The sequence below is a fragment of the Prionailurus viverrinus genome, chromosome C2 (genome assembly GCF_022837055.1).
Source record: "Prionailurus viverrinus isolate Anna chromosome C2, UM_Priviv_1.0, whole genome shotgun sequence".
Lineage (NCBI taxonomy): Eukaryota > Metazoa > Chordata > Mammalia > Carnivora > Felidae > Prionailurus > Prionailurus viverrinus.
Window position 1 is genome coordinate 87,097,460 of NC_062569.1, and position 16,558 is coordinate 87,114,017.

Below are 16,558 nucleotides of genomic sequence, written 5' to 3' on the forward strand. Positions count from 1 at the left end.
GGTTTCCCGGTTTTAACTGTCCCTTTAAAGCAGCAAAAGGAACAAGAGGAGAAGGAAACTTTAAGACCACCAGAAAATCTGAAATATAATAAATAAGTACTATAGTAATATTGTTTTAATAACACAAGAGGACAACTAAGGTAACTTTTAGATTTAAATGGGAATCTTCATTCTAAAGTGAGGACAAAAAGGGTGACTATAAAAGGTAGTTATTAAAAAAACATGAACTGATTCAGATATAATTTTTCTTTCAACAAGATCTGAACATTTTAATTTAAAATTAACTAATAAATCACAATTCCATATTGCTTTTAGGATTACGTTGTTTAAAAATGACACATTTCAGAATTAACCAAAGTATATTTCTATTACAAGTTAGTTTATCCAAGTAAGTAAAGAATAAACCACAGTGTAGCTCCCTTAACCTAGGAGTCAGGTTTTAATGACAAAGTCCGTTGCCAGCAATGGACATGCAGGTAACCCTCAAAGAAGTTGTAAATACAAATCCCAGACTGCTTCTATAAATTGAAAAGACCTTTGTTGAGTCACAGGCATAAAAATGGGGCATTGGCACTAAATTGAAGGAATATGGTCTTTATGACATATGTATGGAAGGGCCTTCTAGAGTGGTCATGAGGATCACAGTCTTAACATCTAGTTGGTTTTCTATTTCATTGGTAGCATCTTCTTTATCGTAATCCATCCAAACAACTATTTACACAGAATGTTCGAATCTGAAACTGAAGAGACACTGTAGATTTTCATCAGAAATAAACCAGCTTGTTTCTGTAAGGTAATTTAGTAATAGCTGTAGGTGGTCAATATAATCCAAAGAAAAATGAAATCAGGAATCAAACTGGGGGGCGCCCGGGTGGCTCAGTCGGTCTAAGTGCCCGACTTCGGCTCAGGTCATGATCTCACATTTTTGAGTTCAAGCCCCACATCAGGCCCTGTGCTGACAGCTCAGACCCTGGAGCCTGCTTCAGATTCTGTGTCTCCCTCTCTCTGTCTGCCCCTCCCCTGCTCACTCTGTCTGTCTCTCTCTCAAAAATAAACATTAAAAAAAAACTTAATTAAAAAAAATCAAACTGAAAACAGAAATCATTAAAACAGAAATCATTAAGTGCTCTACGTAAAAGTTCCACTAATTATTTTACACATTTTGTGAAAACCTTGCGTTATCAATAAAAAACAGCCATTCTATCCTCATATCTTAACATAGATGTGATGAAAATTATAGGACATAAAATTCTATTAGTTCCCTTAATGTACTCAAAATTATTTTTATTCATGATTTGTACTACTGACGGCAAGTAGGTGTGAAGTTAATTAAGAGTGGTGGTGGGAACAAAATGCCTGAACCAAACCAGATTGTTTTCTTTAATGTGGCTTGAAGGACGACACTGCTTCCATAAGAAAATAAAAAACAAGGAGAGAACGGGGAGGGGAGAAGAGAGGGCACTCTCATAATTAATGCTACAGGTCACAGACCTTCTTAAAATTTTTAAAATAAAAAAAGTATTGCTATCAACAAGGATATTTCATTTTTCTTCCTTTCTCTAGTTTTTTTTTTTTTACACATTATTTTTTTTGAAAAAAATCTAGAGTAACTCAACATCTCAAATAATCAATGAATTTATCAAGAACTTTGTCATGTTAAGTTCTCATTGCTAGTGAAATGTTGGTTGGGAACAATGTTTATAACAGATCTCCACAGTTTACTGGTCAGAAGCCGCATCTCTATGTAACCGTCATTTCTCTTACATGAATATAATCTTACCTAATTATTTTAGAGTTCTAGTCTCTCGCTTTGTTTCTGCTAGCTCCGAGTATTTTTCTTCTTTAAATGGGAAAAAAATTAACTTTTAAATTCTGAAAATTCAATGGTTATTATATTATTTACCAAAGGGACAGGGGTGGAGTAGGGTGCGAGGGTTAATTAAAAAACAAACTAACTAAAATTACAACATATACAGAAACTTATTTCCAAAATGAAGGGAAAAAAGGGGGAAGGGCAAAGTAGCAATACCAACCAGTCACAAAGCCCAAGTTGGAACAAGAAAGAGCAAATAACTTTGGTTCCTAAAGCCCAATCTGAAGAGGATACACTTAGAAAGGAAATTAAATTGTAAGGTTGTATAGTCAATGGGATTCTTTTTCTGTCTCAATGATTTAGTTATAAATATAGATTATTAGTCTCTCTATTATACATGTAACAAATGCCAAACAACTCACTACCATGAAATTTCTAAAATTGACTTTCACATTATTAAAAAAGGTAAAAATCACATATTTTTCTTCCCTTCCTTCAGTTCAAATTATGAACTGAAACACTACGTGTAATAATAGCTGGCCCTAACTTCTATACAAAGCTAAACGATTTTGAGCCCCTTTGCCAATATAAGGAACTACATAATTTTATTACATTTGCCTCAAATTTAGGCTTGAGAAAAATTTCTCAAAGCAACTCAAAAAGAGCATGTCAAGGGGGAAAAAAGGCTATGGAGAGAAAAGACTAGCAGATGAAACAAATACTCTTGAAAAACTCGAATCTGCCATTCAAGTATTGAAAATACCCTCCCCCCCCAAAAGGGACAATGAATGGGATCCATTACAGTGAAATCAGCAAAATTAAATGCAAATCTCAAGCATGATAAATGGCCCTGATGGGCTGTCTGCTGAAAGATGGCTAGTGATTCAGTCCATAATTCCTTTTGGACCCTATAAAGAAGGGATTCAATGGAAAGTTTTCATTCCGTTTTGTAATTTTCTCTTGGTTGTCTTCAGGAAGCAGTAGTTTGCTTTTTCCTCCATGTTATACAGACCATTTCTTTAAGCCCCAAAGAGTAATAATTTTCATATATTAAAAGATTTCTTTTAGAAAATGGAAGAAAGAATATGAGGCCACGGCAATGATGCTAACGGTTACTCTTCATTGCTTCTTTAGCTGCCATGATCAGTGGCGTCAAGCTGGACAATGGTTTGGCCAGTTTCAGGAAGGGATGCTGCCAGAAAGAGGGGGAAAGATGCATGAATGTCACTAGTTTAGAAGCTAAAAATTTCCTTTCAATTAAACCCCAAAGACTATTTTATGGATTAAAATTTATTTAACAAACACATATTTCAGTATGTGTATAAAGTCAACATAATCAATATATCACTTTTATAGTTGAAATCAGTCTTTTTAGTCTATTTAATATTATAAAAGCTCACCTAAATGACCCAGATACCCACACCAGCAATGGACTTGTCTGACAACTGACAGCATGCAAAAACTCATATACCTAATTTTAGTGTTATAGCTATTTTATTCCTAGCAGATACAATCCTAAACTGCAGCAGCTACAATGTTGCTGGTGATAAATGAAGAGCAAAATGGTAATTATTAACCCTATGTAAACTTTCTGTTGCTTACTCAAAAAAGTCAACTTTATCCAAAAATAGTATTATTTCCAAATTCACCTGTAACAATTCTTTGGCCGAACCCCTTTTCTCCACATCCATTTCCAAACAACGGTTTAAGAAATCCCGAAATATTGGGGAAAGTTTCTCTGGATTCTGAAGTTCTGGGGTTCCATTAGTTGCTATCAGGTACAAGGCCTAAAAACAGAAGAACATTTTTGACATACTTAAGGTAGCGCAACAAAGTGAGACGCCACTTTATAAAAGTTTATGGATCTTTTGCTTAATTTTTTTTTTTTAAAGATTTATTTATTGGGGTGCCTGGGTGGCTCAGGCAGTTGAGCGTCTGACTCTTGATTTTGGCTCAGGTCATAATTTCAGGGCTCGTGAATTCAAGCCCCATGTAGGGCTGGCTCTGTGTTGACAGCTGGGACCCTGCTAGGAATTCTGTTTTCTCTCTCTCTCTCTCTGACCCTCCCCTGTGTGGTCTCTTGGGGCGGGGGTGGGGGGAAGACAATGACCAGAAACACTAAATTAAGGTTTAGTATTATTTCTGCCTATTTGTTTCATATATTCTCCCTTAGCTTTTATTATTTTTAAATGCCTATTTATTTATTTTGACAGAGCACACACGGGGAGCAGCCGAGAAAGAGAGAGAATCCCATGCAGGCTCCACACCCTGTGCAGAGTCTGACAAGGTGCTTGATCTCATATGAGACGCTAAACCAATTGAGCCATGCAGGCGCCCCTTCCCTTTATTTTTAGATGTTGTATTCTCATTTCTTTTTCACATTTTTAAAAAAAGTTTATTTATTTTTGAGAGACAGAGCACAAGTGGGGGAGGGGAAGAGAGAGAATGAGACACAGAATCCAAAGCAGGCTCCAGACTCTGGGCTGGCACAGAGCCCAATGTGGGGCTTGAACTCACGAACTGTGAGATCATGACCTGAGCCGAAGTTGGATGCTTAAGTGACTGAGCCACTCCAGTGTCCCTCCTAATTTCTTTTTCAAAAATTAGCTTCATCTTTTTGGAGAGGAGTTATACTAAATGTAATACATATTGATAAAAGAACTATAATACATAAGGGTAGAAAGAAAAATGAGCACAATTCCAATATCAACATATAGCATCCATTTACCTTTCTCAAGCTTTTTTTCCTCAAGTCACATCAGATTTCAAAACAGGATTTCTTGAAACTTTGTTTCAGTTTATTATTTATTTATTTATTATTTTTACTTATTTTTTAAAATTTACATCCAAGTTAGTTAGCATATAGTGCAACAATGATTTCAGGAGTAGATTCCTTAATACCCCTTACCCGTTTAGCCCATCCCCTCTCCCAAACCCCTCCAGTAATCCTGTTTGTTCTCCATATTTAAGAGTCTCTTATATTTTGTCCCCCTCCCTGTTTTTATATTATTTTTACTTCCCTTATGTTCACCTGTTTTGTATCTTAAAGTCCTCATATGAAGTCATATGATACTGTCTTTCTCTAATTTCTCTTAGCATAATACCCTCTAGTTCCATCCACACAGTTGCAAATGGCAAGATTTTATTCTTTTTGATTGCTGAGTAATACTCCATTGTACACCCCCCCCCCCCATCTTCTTTATCCATTCATCCATCGATGGACATTTGGGCTCTTTCCATACTTTGGCTATTGTTGATAGTGCTGCTATAAACATGGGGGTGCATGTGCCCCTTTGAAACAGTCTACCTGTATCCCTTGGATAAATACCTAGTAGTGCAATTGCTGGGTCATAGGGTAGTTCTATTTTGAATTTTCTGAGGAACCTCCATACTGTTCCAGAGTGGCTGCACCAATTGCATTCCCACGAACAGTGCAAAAGAGATCCTCTTTCTCTACATCCTTGCCAACATCTGTTTTTGCCTGAGTTGTTAATGTTAGCCATTCTGACAGGGGTGAGGTGATAATCTCATTGTGGTTTTGATTTGTATTTCCCTGATGATGAGTGATGTTGAGCATCTTTTCATGTGTCAGTTGGCCATCTGGATGTCTTCTTTGGAGAAGTGTCTGTTCGTGTCTTTTGCCCATTTCTTCACTGGATTATTTGTTGTTTGCAGGTTGAGTTTGATAGATTTTGGATACTAACCCTTTATCTGATATGTCATTTGAAAATATCTTCTCCCATTTGGTAGGTTGTCTTTCAGTTTTGCTGATTGTTTCCTTCACTGTGCAGAAGCTTATTTTGATGAGGTTGCAATAGTTCATTTTCGCTTTTGTTCCCCTTGCCTCCGGAGACATGTTGAGTAAGAAGTTGCTGAGGCCAAGGTCAAAGAGGCTTTTGTCTGCTTTCTCCTCGAGGATTTTGATGGCTTCCTGTCTTACATTTAAGTCTTTCATCCATTTTGAATTTATTTTTGTGTCTGGTGTAAGAAAGTGGTCCAGGTTCATTTTTCAGCATGTCGCTGTCCAGTTTTCCCAGCACCACTTGCTGAAGAGACTGTCTTTATTCCATTGGATATTCTTTCCTTTGTCAAAGATTAGTTGGCCACACGTTTGTGGGTCCATTTCTGGGTTCTCTATTCTATTCCATTGATCTGAGTGTCTGTTTTTGTTCCAGTACCATACTGTCTTGATGATTACACCTTTGTAATATAGGTTGAAGTCTGAAAACTTTTTTTTTAAACCAGCTGTATCTATAAAGCTATTGAAACAGGCAGAATATAGACGATTTTTAGGGCAGTGAAAATACTATGTTGGTGATGGACATATGTTACTATTTCATTATACATCTGTCCAAGCCCATAAAATTGCACACCAAGTGTGCACCCTAATGTTATGGACTCTGGGTGATAATGAGGTGCTAATGTAGGTTCATGGATTGTGGAATGTACCCTCTGGTGAGGGATGTTGATAATGGGGATGGTTCCTTACATTAATACAATCAATTAATTACATCAATCACTCAACAAAGTAATTAATTAATTACATTAATACACTTGTTACAAGTGAAGAACCACTACTGATATATTTTCACTAAATGAAAGTCTATGACTTACACTGGGGCCACTCTTTGCAGTGTATAGTTGTATGGATTTTGACAAATGCACATGGTCATGTTTCTGACATTATAGTATCCTACAGAAAAATTTCACTGTCCTAAAAATCTCTTGTGCTCCACCCATTCTTCTTCCCCATCCCATCTCTGCAAACACCTGGCAACCACTGATCTTTTTAACTCTATAGATGAAATCATGTCTTCTAAAGTGGTTGTATCATTTTCAATTCCCACCAGCAACAAAAGAAAGTTACTGCTCCACATTCTCATCAGCATTTGGTATCATCATTAAAAAAAAAAATTTAAGGCCATTCTAATAGGTATATATATTTGTGTTGTTTTAATTTTGCAGTTCCCTAATAAACACGATGTTGAACATCTTATTAAATGCTTATTTGCCAACTGTGTATCTTCTTTAGCTGTCTGTGGAGATGTTTTGTCCATTTTTGCATTAGGTTGTTTATTTTCTCATTGTTGAAGTTTGAAGAGTTCTTTATATATTTTGGACAACATTTGATCATCTAATGGGTGGTCTGGAAATTATTTCTCCCAGCGAGTGACTTATCTTTTCATTCTCTTAATAGTGTTTTTGTCAGAAAGGATGATTTAACTTTAATAAAGTCCAATTTATTCTTTTATGGATCATGCTTTTTGATGTTTTATCTAAAAACACTGCCAAACCCAAGGTCACCTAAATTTTTTCCTGAATTATTTCACGTTTCTGCTGTATCACCAAAATGCCATAAAAAAGGATACTGACACTCAAAAAATCAGGACATGAGTGTGCCCATTTCTTTGCCACCTGAGCTCACTTCTCTTTATGTGATAAAATTTTCATTTACAAATGCCATGCTAAGAAATTACTTGAGATAGCAATTCAAGTGAAGATCCTCAGACTGCTAAGCCCCATACTCCATCAGAAGGGGTTAAGAGGGAAGCCCATAAAAACAAGCACTCCTGTCAAGTATGCCTTCTCTCCAAACGCTTAACAGCCATTTTTCTACCTTGAAATAACTCTTATTACCCTCTGTATCTGCATTTATGCTAGTGATTACAAGGAGACCGGGACTGCTTGTTCCTGCAGCTTCTGTACTCTCATGCCCATTTGGCTCTGCATGCTCCCCTTTCCACCTTTACTTCTTCATCCACCACTGCCCCTCCGTTTATGAACCGTTCTCCCCTGATGAACTGCCTCATCCACAGTGCTCTCTAGGAGTAGGCCAGTCCCTCTTAGCCCTTTGTACCACTGTACCTAGAGAAGGAGTGTCCTGGTGGTTCCTCATTGCCGGAGATATCTACCTCCCTCTTCTGGAAGTCCCAGGCTTTCAAACTCACATCTACTTTACTTTGTTTCAAGTATCTACCAAACACTGTTATCATCTCTAACACTGCTCATAATTCAGAGCGATTTCAGTAGCTACAGAGATGCCAGTAACAGTTCCTTGACCTCCTCTTCTCCCATGCTTTTGTGCTTTGGCCTCCCTTGGTCACACAAGCTCATGGTCACAGCCTGTGCCTCATCAGTACCCATGACTGCAACTCTGAAATCACTATTGCTGTCCACCTCCTACCTTCTGCATTGTGAACACCCCCAACACGGCGATCCTTTGACTCCACTAAACTTAAATAAATCCCATTGTTCTTCCAGTTGTTCATCATTCCTTCCATATAATCACTTCGACCCTCTTGCACTTCATAGCAATCACTTTGCTACATATCAAACTTTGCCTGCTCTTTGCTTGTACCTCCACAGCTAAGGACAGCAGAAGAAATAGATCCCTGTGGACTGGCATCATTAACCTCATAGAGGCCCTTAGTGCTTCCAGCATTCGTACTATAGATTTCCCTATTTCACCCCTCCTCCCACCCTAGTTTCTGTCTCAGGACACTCATTATACATTACATCGTGTTGTCATGTCTCTGTGGGCTCCTCTTGGCAGTGAAAATTTCTCAGACTTTCCTTTGCTTTTGATGACTTTGACAGTTTGGAGTATTGGTCAGGTTTAATTTCACAGAATGCCTTCTACTGGAATTTTATGTTTTCTTCATGATTAGAATGAGAATATGTGCTTTGGGAAGCAACATCACAGTTAGAGTGCCACTTTCTATCTAGAGTGCCACATACTATCAACATAATTTATGCCTGTTGATGTTGACCTTTTCAGCTGGCTAAGGCAGTGCCTGTCAGGTTTTTCTACTGCAAAGTTACTGTTTTCCTCTCTTTTCTTACTGTGCTCTTATCATTATGTGCAGTCTATACTTAAGGAGTACGGAGTTATGCTCCATTGCCCTTAGGGTGGAACATCCACACAAATTATTTGAAAATTTTCTGCATAAGAGTTGTCTCTCCTGCCGATTTATTTATTCAATTACTTACTTATACCAGCAAGGACACATAAATATTATCTTATACTTTGGATTATTATCCCCTACAACTTTATTTTGTTCAAATTGTTGCATCTTTGGCCACTGGAGCTCTTTTCATTGGCACCTTACCCCTTTGACAAACCGATCCATGTGGAGTCTTCTCTTTAACTCAGAATTATTTATAATTCTGTTTTATCTCCTTAGCTGAATTTTATTAGGTGTAATTCTTTCAGTATTTTAGGGTTTGCTTAAGAGGTAAGGGGCATACAACTTTCAATTTCACAATCATCACAATATTACACCAGACTACGACAATCTTATGGTTCTCCTCCTCAGCCTTATTCTTTTGTTGTCATTTTACCTGTACATACGTTTTTTTTCTTCCCCTTCCCATTATTATTTTGATGTAAACAGTTTTAACATTTATTTACTTACTTAAATGTTTTATATTTGAGAGACAGTGTGTGAGTGAGGGAGGAGCAGAGAAAGATGGAGACAGAATCTGAAGCTCCAGGCTTTGAGCTGTCAGCACAGAGCCTGATGCAGGGCTCGAACTCACAAACGAACCTCAAGATCATGACCTGAGCTGAAGTCAGATGCTTAACCAACTAGCCACCCAGGTGTCCCAACAGTTTTATCTTTTAAAGATATTTACATAAGAAAAAAAAAATTGGATTTATTTACTCACAGTTACTATTTCTAATACTCATTTCTTTGTGTGGAGTCATATTACCATTTTCTTTCTGCTTGAAAGATTTCTTCTACTATTTCTTGTAGTGTAGATCTGCTGGTGATAAATTCTTTCAGTGTCTATGTTTGAGAAAAATCCTTATTTTGCCTTAATTTTAAAAAGATATTCATTGGCTGAATTCCTGATTGTCTGATTTTTCCCCAAAACTTATTTCACATATATTAGAACACTTAAAGTTATCTCACAGCTCACTATTGCTATTTCATTTCTTAAAAAAATTTATTTCTATTTTGGATAGCTTTTTATTACTTGGTCTATGATTATCATTAATCATTTTTTTCTGCAATGTATCACTTGCTATTAATTCAATCTCAAACTATAAACCTTCGAACTACACTGTAGTTTCTATCTATAACTTCAATTTGGGTTTTGAAAAAATATTCTTTTAAAATGCCTCTGCTCTTAAAAACTGCTTTAATGCTTTTATGTACTCTTTTATCTGTGTCAGTTCTGGTCTGTTGCAATGGATTGATTTTTCTCATTATGGGTTGTACCTTCCTGCTCTTCTGCCTCTCTGATGAACTCTGACTGGATATTTAAGCATTTGTTGGGTGCTGGATATTTCTGTATTCCTATAAATATTCGAGTTTTGCTCTGCAACGCAGTTACTTGGGAACAAGATCTCTTTGGGTCTTGTTTTCAAGATTTGTTAGGTGGGACCATAGCAGCATTTAGTCTAGGGGTAATTATTTCCCATCACTGATGCAGGACTCTTTTGAGTCTTCCATTCCATATCCTGTGAATTACAAGGTTTTCCACTGTGGCTGACAAAAGCAGGAACTATTCCCAGCCTCTGTGTGAGCACCAAGCAACTGTTTACTCCAATCTTACCAGATGGGTCCCCTGACCTTGGGTAGACTCTTCACACAGATGCACCAATCTCTACTGAATGCTCAAAGGGGACTTCACGGATCTCCAGAATCTTCTATGAAGCTTTCTCTTCTCCCATTCTCTGTCTTGTAAACTCCAGCTGCCTTATTCTCCCCAGACCACTGGGCTCCACCTGGGCCCTTCCTCCCTGTACATGGCCTAGAAATTCTCTTAAGACATTAAGCTGGAGGCAGTCACAGGGCTCACCTCAAGCCTTTCCCACTTTTGGAGATCACTGTTCTTCATTATTTGATGTCCAGGGTCTTGCAAACCATCGTTTCATATATTCTCATTTTTTTGTTGTCGTTCCTTTTGGCAAGGGTGGTTAATCTGGTACCTGCTATTCCATGTTGACAGGAGAAGTTCCTGCTTGCCAAGTTTCCATCAATTACATTCACATTGCCAACTTGAATGATCAAGTCTTAGTCTTCATCTTACTTGACGTAACTGTAGTTTCTGATAAGCTGATGCCTCCCCCACTTTTTGCGTGAAGATTCAAGGGCATGTGTTTATTTTGGTTTTATGTACCTCTCCAGCCATTCCTTGCTGGTCTGCCACATCAACTGTTAACTATGGAACAAATGCCTCAGGATGCAAGCTGAAAATTTTCTATTGTCTGTCTATGCCCACTTGACCTGGTGATCTTATCTAGCTGCATAGCTTTAAATAATTTCTATAGCTAAGTCTCAATTTTACACCTCTGGCCTAATCCTAGACTGGCATACCCAACAGCCTATTCAACATATCCACTTGGATGTCTTAATAGAACATATCTAAAATATGTTAAAATGTTACCTCCTGATCTCCCACCTGCCACCCCACATGCCACTCTACCTGTAGTCTTCCCCATTTCAGTTAAGGTGAACTTGAATTTCACCATTCCAGTTGTTTAGGCCAAATTCTTGGGTCATATCCCCCCCGCCATAGGCTCTCCTTTCCAAATACATCCAGAATCCAATTACTTTCCCCCACCTCTACTGATACCATTCTGGTCTAGTATACCATCATGTCTTGCCTGGATTATTGCAATAGCCTTCTAACTGGTCTTCTTGTGTCTATCTTTACCTCACTTGAAAATCTTTTCTCAATAAAGTAACCAGAGTGATCTTGTTAAGATGTCAGTAAGACCATTTCACATCTCTGCTCAAAACTCTACAATGGTTTGCCTGTCTCACTTATGAAGAAGCCAGGATTCTTTTTTTTTTTAACGTTTATTTGAGGGAGTGCATGCATACATGCACAAGTCAGGGAGGGACAGAGAGAGAGGGAGAGAGAATTCCAAGCAGGTTGTCAGTGCAGAGTCCAACACGAGGCTCAGACTTATGAACCATGAGGTTATGACTTGAGCCAAAATCAAGAGTTGGATACTCAATTGACTGATCCACCCAAGTGCCACCAAAATTCTTATAAAAGCCTAATAAAGCACTATACAGTCTGGTCCCATTTCTTCACCTATCTTTTTTCTCCTACTGTGTGCTCCCTGCACACTAGCTATGGAGGAATCTTAAATGGTCTTTGAATATACCACGAATACTTCGGCTTCACAGCCTTTGCATGTACTGTTCTTTCTGACTAGAATGTTCTTCCCTTAGGTACCTCCTATGTTTCTTATCTCCTGTGTTCAAATGTCACCTCAGTGAAGCCCTCTCAAGCACTCTTGTGAAATCAAACAATCCTGAATCCCTCCTACCAGTCAGGGCACTTAGACTCTATCATTTAATATATTACATACTATTCTTACTTATTTTATTGTTTCTCTCTACCTTCTATGAAGGCAGGAATTTTTGTCGGTAGACAGCACCTTGTATAGTGCCTACTGCAGAGCAGGTACTCGAATCAATATTTGTTAAACAAATGAATGAAATTAGAGGATTTTAAAAATTGTTCCAAAGTGTTCTAAAATTAATCACTTCTATTAAAGTACTGTAATTGCTTGCTTGAACTGGAATCGTTGCAAAAGCATTCAGGAAAAAAGAACGTCAAAATCCAAAGCCACCCAGACAGGGCCCCTCCTACAAATACCCATTACCTTGGCCTCTCGAGTCCATTTTATAACAAGTCCAACTTATTTGGAAAAAAATTAGAAAAGAACAATTTCTGGCAATAAGCCTATACTCATATGGTAACTTAAAAACTTTAAAAATTGCTTCATTGAGATACAATCCACATACTATAAAAATCATCTTTATTTTCTTTTTAATGTTTAGTTTTGAGAGAGAGAGACAGACAGAGTGCAAGCGGGGGGGGGGGGGGGGGGGGCGGGTAGACAGAGAGGGAGACACTGAATCTAAAGCAGACTCCAGGCTCTGAGGGGTCAGCACAGAGTCCTACATAGGGCTCGAACCCAGGGACTATGAGATCGACCTGAGCCAAAGTCAGATCCTTAACCGACTGAACCACCCAGGTGCCTCAAAAATCACTCTTTTAAAGTGTACAATTCATGGGGCACCTGGGTGGCTCAGTCAGTTAAGGATTCTGGATTTTTGGTTATGTTACGATTCCAGGGTCATGGATGGGATCAAGCCTTGAGTCGGGCTCTGTGCTGGCTATGGAGCCTGCGTAAGATTCTCTCTCTCCTCCCTCTGCCCCATCTCTGTGTGCATGCGCTTGTGGCTCTCACTCACTCCCTCTCAAAAAAAAATTTTTTTTTAAATGGCTTTAAACAGAAACACACAAAAAGCAAGGTTATGTATTGATCTGTTGACAGAAATGTGACCAAAGGCTTGCAAGAACCCAACCCTGTATCTCCCCTAAAAACAACAGTTCAGAATTTGTTAATTCAGTGTTTGCGGCTTTGCAAAACCTGAATAACAAAAATCGATGGCAAATGGAACCCTACAATATATGACCTTTTGTGTATGACTTTCATTTAGCAAAATGCTTTCATGTTTAATGTTGCGTATACCTGTACTTCACTACTTTTATTATGACTAAATAATATTCCATTGTAGTGGGATACCACTTTTGTTCATTCATTCATCAGGTGATAGGCATATGGGTTTTTCCTACTTTTGACTATTATGAATAATGCTGCTATGAACATTTGTGTACAAGATTTTATGTGGATAAAAACAAGTTGGGTGCCTGACTGACTGAGCTACCCAGGAGCCCTGATTATAGTCATTCTTGAAGGTGTGAAGTGGTATCTTGTTTGGGTTTTGATATGCATTTCTTTAATAACTAATGATATTGAGCCATATATGGTAATTTACAAGTAGAAGAAAGAAAGAAACAAAGAAAGAAAGAAAGAAAGAAAGAAAGAAAGAAAGAAAGAAAGAAAGAACAAACTCCTAAACTCTTCACCTGAGAGAGACAGACAGAGAGGGGGAAAGAAGGAAAAAACAAACTCCAAAACTCTTCACCTCAGCTACTGGAATATCTAATTGTTTAAAGTCTACTGACCCCATCTCTAACTCAGGACCCTAACTCTTTTGTTTGAATGTGACCTTTAACATCACCATCTACACAGTTTTCTCACAGACGCAATCTTGCTTTCCTCTCCTGTGCACTTGGTACAGAAGCCAAGGTTCAAAGTTGACAATCTGAAGGGTACATCTAGGGACACTTGTACAAAAGTGAGCAAATTCTTATGTGCAAACTTTAAAACCATACAGCTTACTAAAACTCTACAAACTCTTTACCTCACACATTCAACTCAATAACCCAGAAGCAAATAATTTTTAGATACAGAGGGCAGAGACCAGGTTATATCAACTTTGTATCTTAAATTTTTGGCGAGTGCCTGGCACAATCAGATTCTAAATAAATGTTCTAAAGAAATGTATTTTCCTAAAAATAAGGCTGGTGTTTAATTGGTCTTACCCTCAAGGGATTTTCATTGAGGTATGGAGGCTCTCCTTCTACCATCTCAATAGCCATGATACCCAGAGACCATATGTCCACTTTAGGGCCATAAGCTTTCCGTGTAACCACCTCTGGTGCCATCCAGTATGGCGTTCCAACCATGGTACTTCGCTTGCTCTGCTCAGGGGTGATCTGGGCACAGAAACCGAAGTCAGCTATAAAAAAAAAAAAAAACACAAAAAACCGTATCTAGAGTTAATGGTGTCATGGATAGTTCCACCTAAGAGGTCATGATAGATGACAATTACAATGGACTGTTCAGCCTCTTTTTTTTTTTTTAATGTTTATTTATTTTTGAGACAGAGTGCGAGTGGGGGAGGGGCAGAGAACGAGGGAGACATAGAATCTCCCTCCAGGCTCCAGGCTCTGAGCTGTCAGCACAGATGGGACTTGAACCCACGAACTGTGAGATCATGACTTGAGTTGAAGTTGGCTGCTTAACTGACTGGGCCACCCAGGCACCCCAGTTTTTGTTGTTCTTTTTTTTAAAGACTGTATTAAAAAAAGTAAACCAGGGGCACCTGGCTGGCTCAGTCAGTAGTGCATATGACTCTTGATCTTGGGGTTGTGAGTTCAAGCCTCGCATTGGGCACAGAGCTCACATTAAAACAAACAAACAAACAAACAAACAAACAAACAAAAAACAACAACTAAACCAGAATGGGTTTACAAATATTTTGATGATGTTACATACTCTTCACTTGTTTACTTTTACTTCCCACAAGCAAAGGACAAATTATCAGGTCTTTTATCCTAAAAATTTTAAAGAAGTTGAAAAAGGTCTAAAAGGAAAAGGTATCAAAGGTGAACAAAACTAAATTCTATAAAACAGGTAAAGGTCAGGAGGTGGGAACTAATTTTGAAGAAAATAAACAGAAGGTAGAATTACTACATATCGGACTTAGCAGACTTCTAGAAAAGGAACAGCTTTAACTACAGCCATACCTAACAAAGTCCTTGCCAGCATCACTCCACTCCAACCACCTTATTTTATAACAGGAGCAGAAAGCCTAGGTTAGCACTCAGTGTTTATTTAGTGGGAATATCAAGATGAGAATCTAGAATTTTCTCCTCCCTTCTACAGACCCATTCTATTTAAAAAGTAACTATTAACATTTAAGTTCTTAAGCTTTAGACTTTTTGCTATGAATTTACATAGGTACAAAAATTACCATGAACTGCCTGGTTTATTTTATCTAAGTTAGGATACTTTGTAAAGTGCTTTTTATTATTTTTTTAAAGTAATCTCTACCCCCAATGTGGGGCTCTAACTCACAAACCTGAGATCAAGAGTCACAGGCCCCACCAACTGAACCAGCCAGGTGCTCCAGTATATTGTTTCTTAAAATTTATTTTGAGAGATTTTTCCATAGTTGTACACTGATCTACCTCATTACTGTAAATATGCAATATTACAAAATAAAAAGGCTTATAATTTATTTTATCATTCCTATGCTCCTTGACATTTAAGGTTTTTTTTTTTTTACAGTGTTGCAGAGAACAACTTTGTGTTTATTGTTGTGCTTATGTTCAGTAAACCTATAGAAAAGAATCCTAAAAGCAATTGTTCCATCAAATCGTAATATTTATAGCTAAAATGAGTACTTCTAACAACCAGGGACTGTTCCAAGTATCTTATAAGAATTAACATACCTAATCCTTATGATAACTCTATGAGATAGGCATATTTATTAATATTATTCTCATTTTACAAATTGGGTAAGGCATACATATTTTTAGGTAACTTGCTCAAGATCATTCATCTAGTATGTGGAAGAGCCAGGATAAAATATTATCCAAAAAAGTCTAATTCAGTTTACATGTGTATCCACCAAAACAGTAGGAGAATGTCCATTTGTAATTTGCCTGCTGATTAAGATTAGTAATCTTATATTTTTGACCATCTAACAGAACCCTCTTTCTTGTGGTTGAATACTCTCTGGAGGAAGTATCTTTATTTTTTATTTATTTATTTAAAAAAAAATTTTTTTTTTTTTTAACGTTTTATTTATTTTTGAGATAGGGAGAGACAGAGCATGAATGGGGGAGGGTCAGAGAGAGGGAGACACAGAATCTGAAACAGGCTCCAGGCTCTGAGCTGTCAACACAGAGCCCGACGCGGGGCTCAAACTCACTGACCGCGAGATCACGACCTGAGCTGAAGTCGGCCGCTCAACCGACCGAGGCACCCAGGCGCCCCTGGAGGAAGTATCTTTAAAAAGAGATGTTGAAGGGGCGCCTGGGTGGCGCAGTCGGTTAAGCGTCCGACTTCAGCCAGGT

At 37.9% G+C, this 16,558-nt stretch overlaps 1 protein-coding gene across 1 annotated transcript in view; it reads right to left on the reverse strand.

The window, feature by feature from the left end:
- Positions 1-1,269: 1,269 nt before the first annotated feature.
- The window catches only part of PAK2 (p21 (RAC1) activated kinase 2), a 92,351-nt gene continuing 77,062 nt past the window's right edge, over positions 1,270-16,558 (reverse strand). Inside the window, exons 13-15 of the mRNA XM_047874489.1 lie at positions 14,237-14,433; positions 3,463-3,600; positions 1,270-3,005 (exon numbers count right to left, since the gene is read on the reverse strand). Coding sequence (XP_047730445.1) covers positions 2,919-3,005; positions 3,463-3,600; positions 14,237-14,433 — 422 coding nt within the window. The 3' untranslated portion in view covers positions 1,270-2,918. The remainder of the gene's footprint in view (positions 3,006-3,462; positions 3,601-14,236; positions 14,434-16,558) is intronic.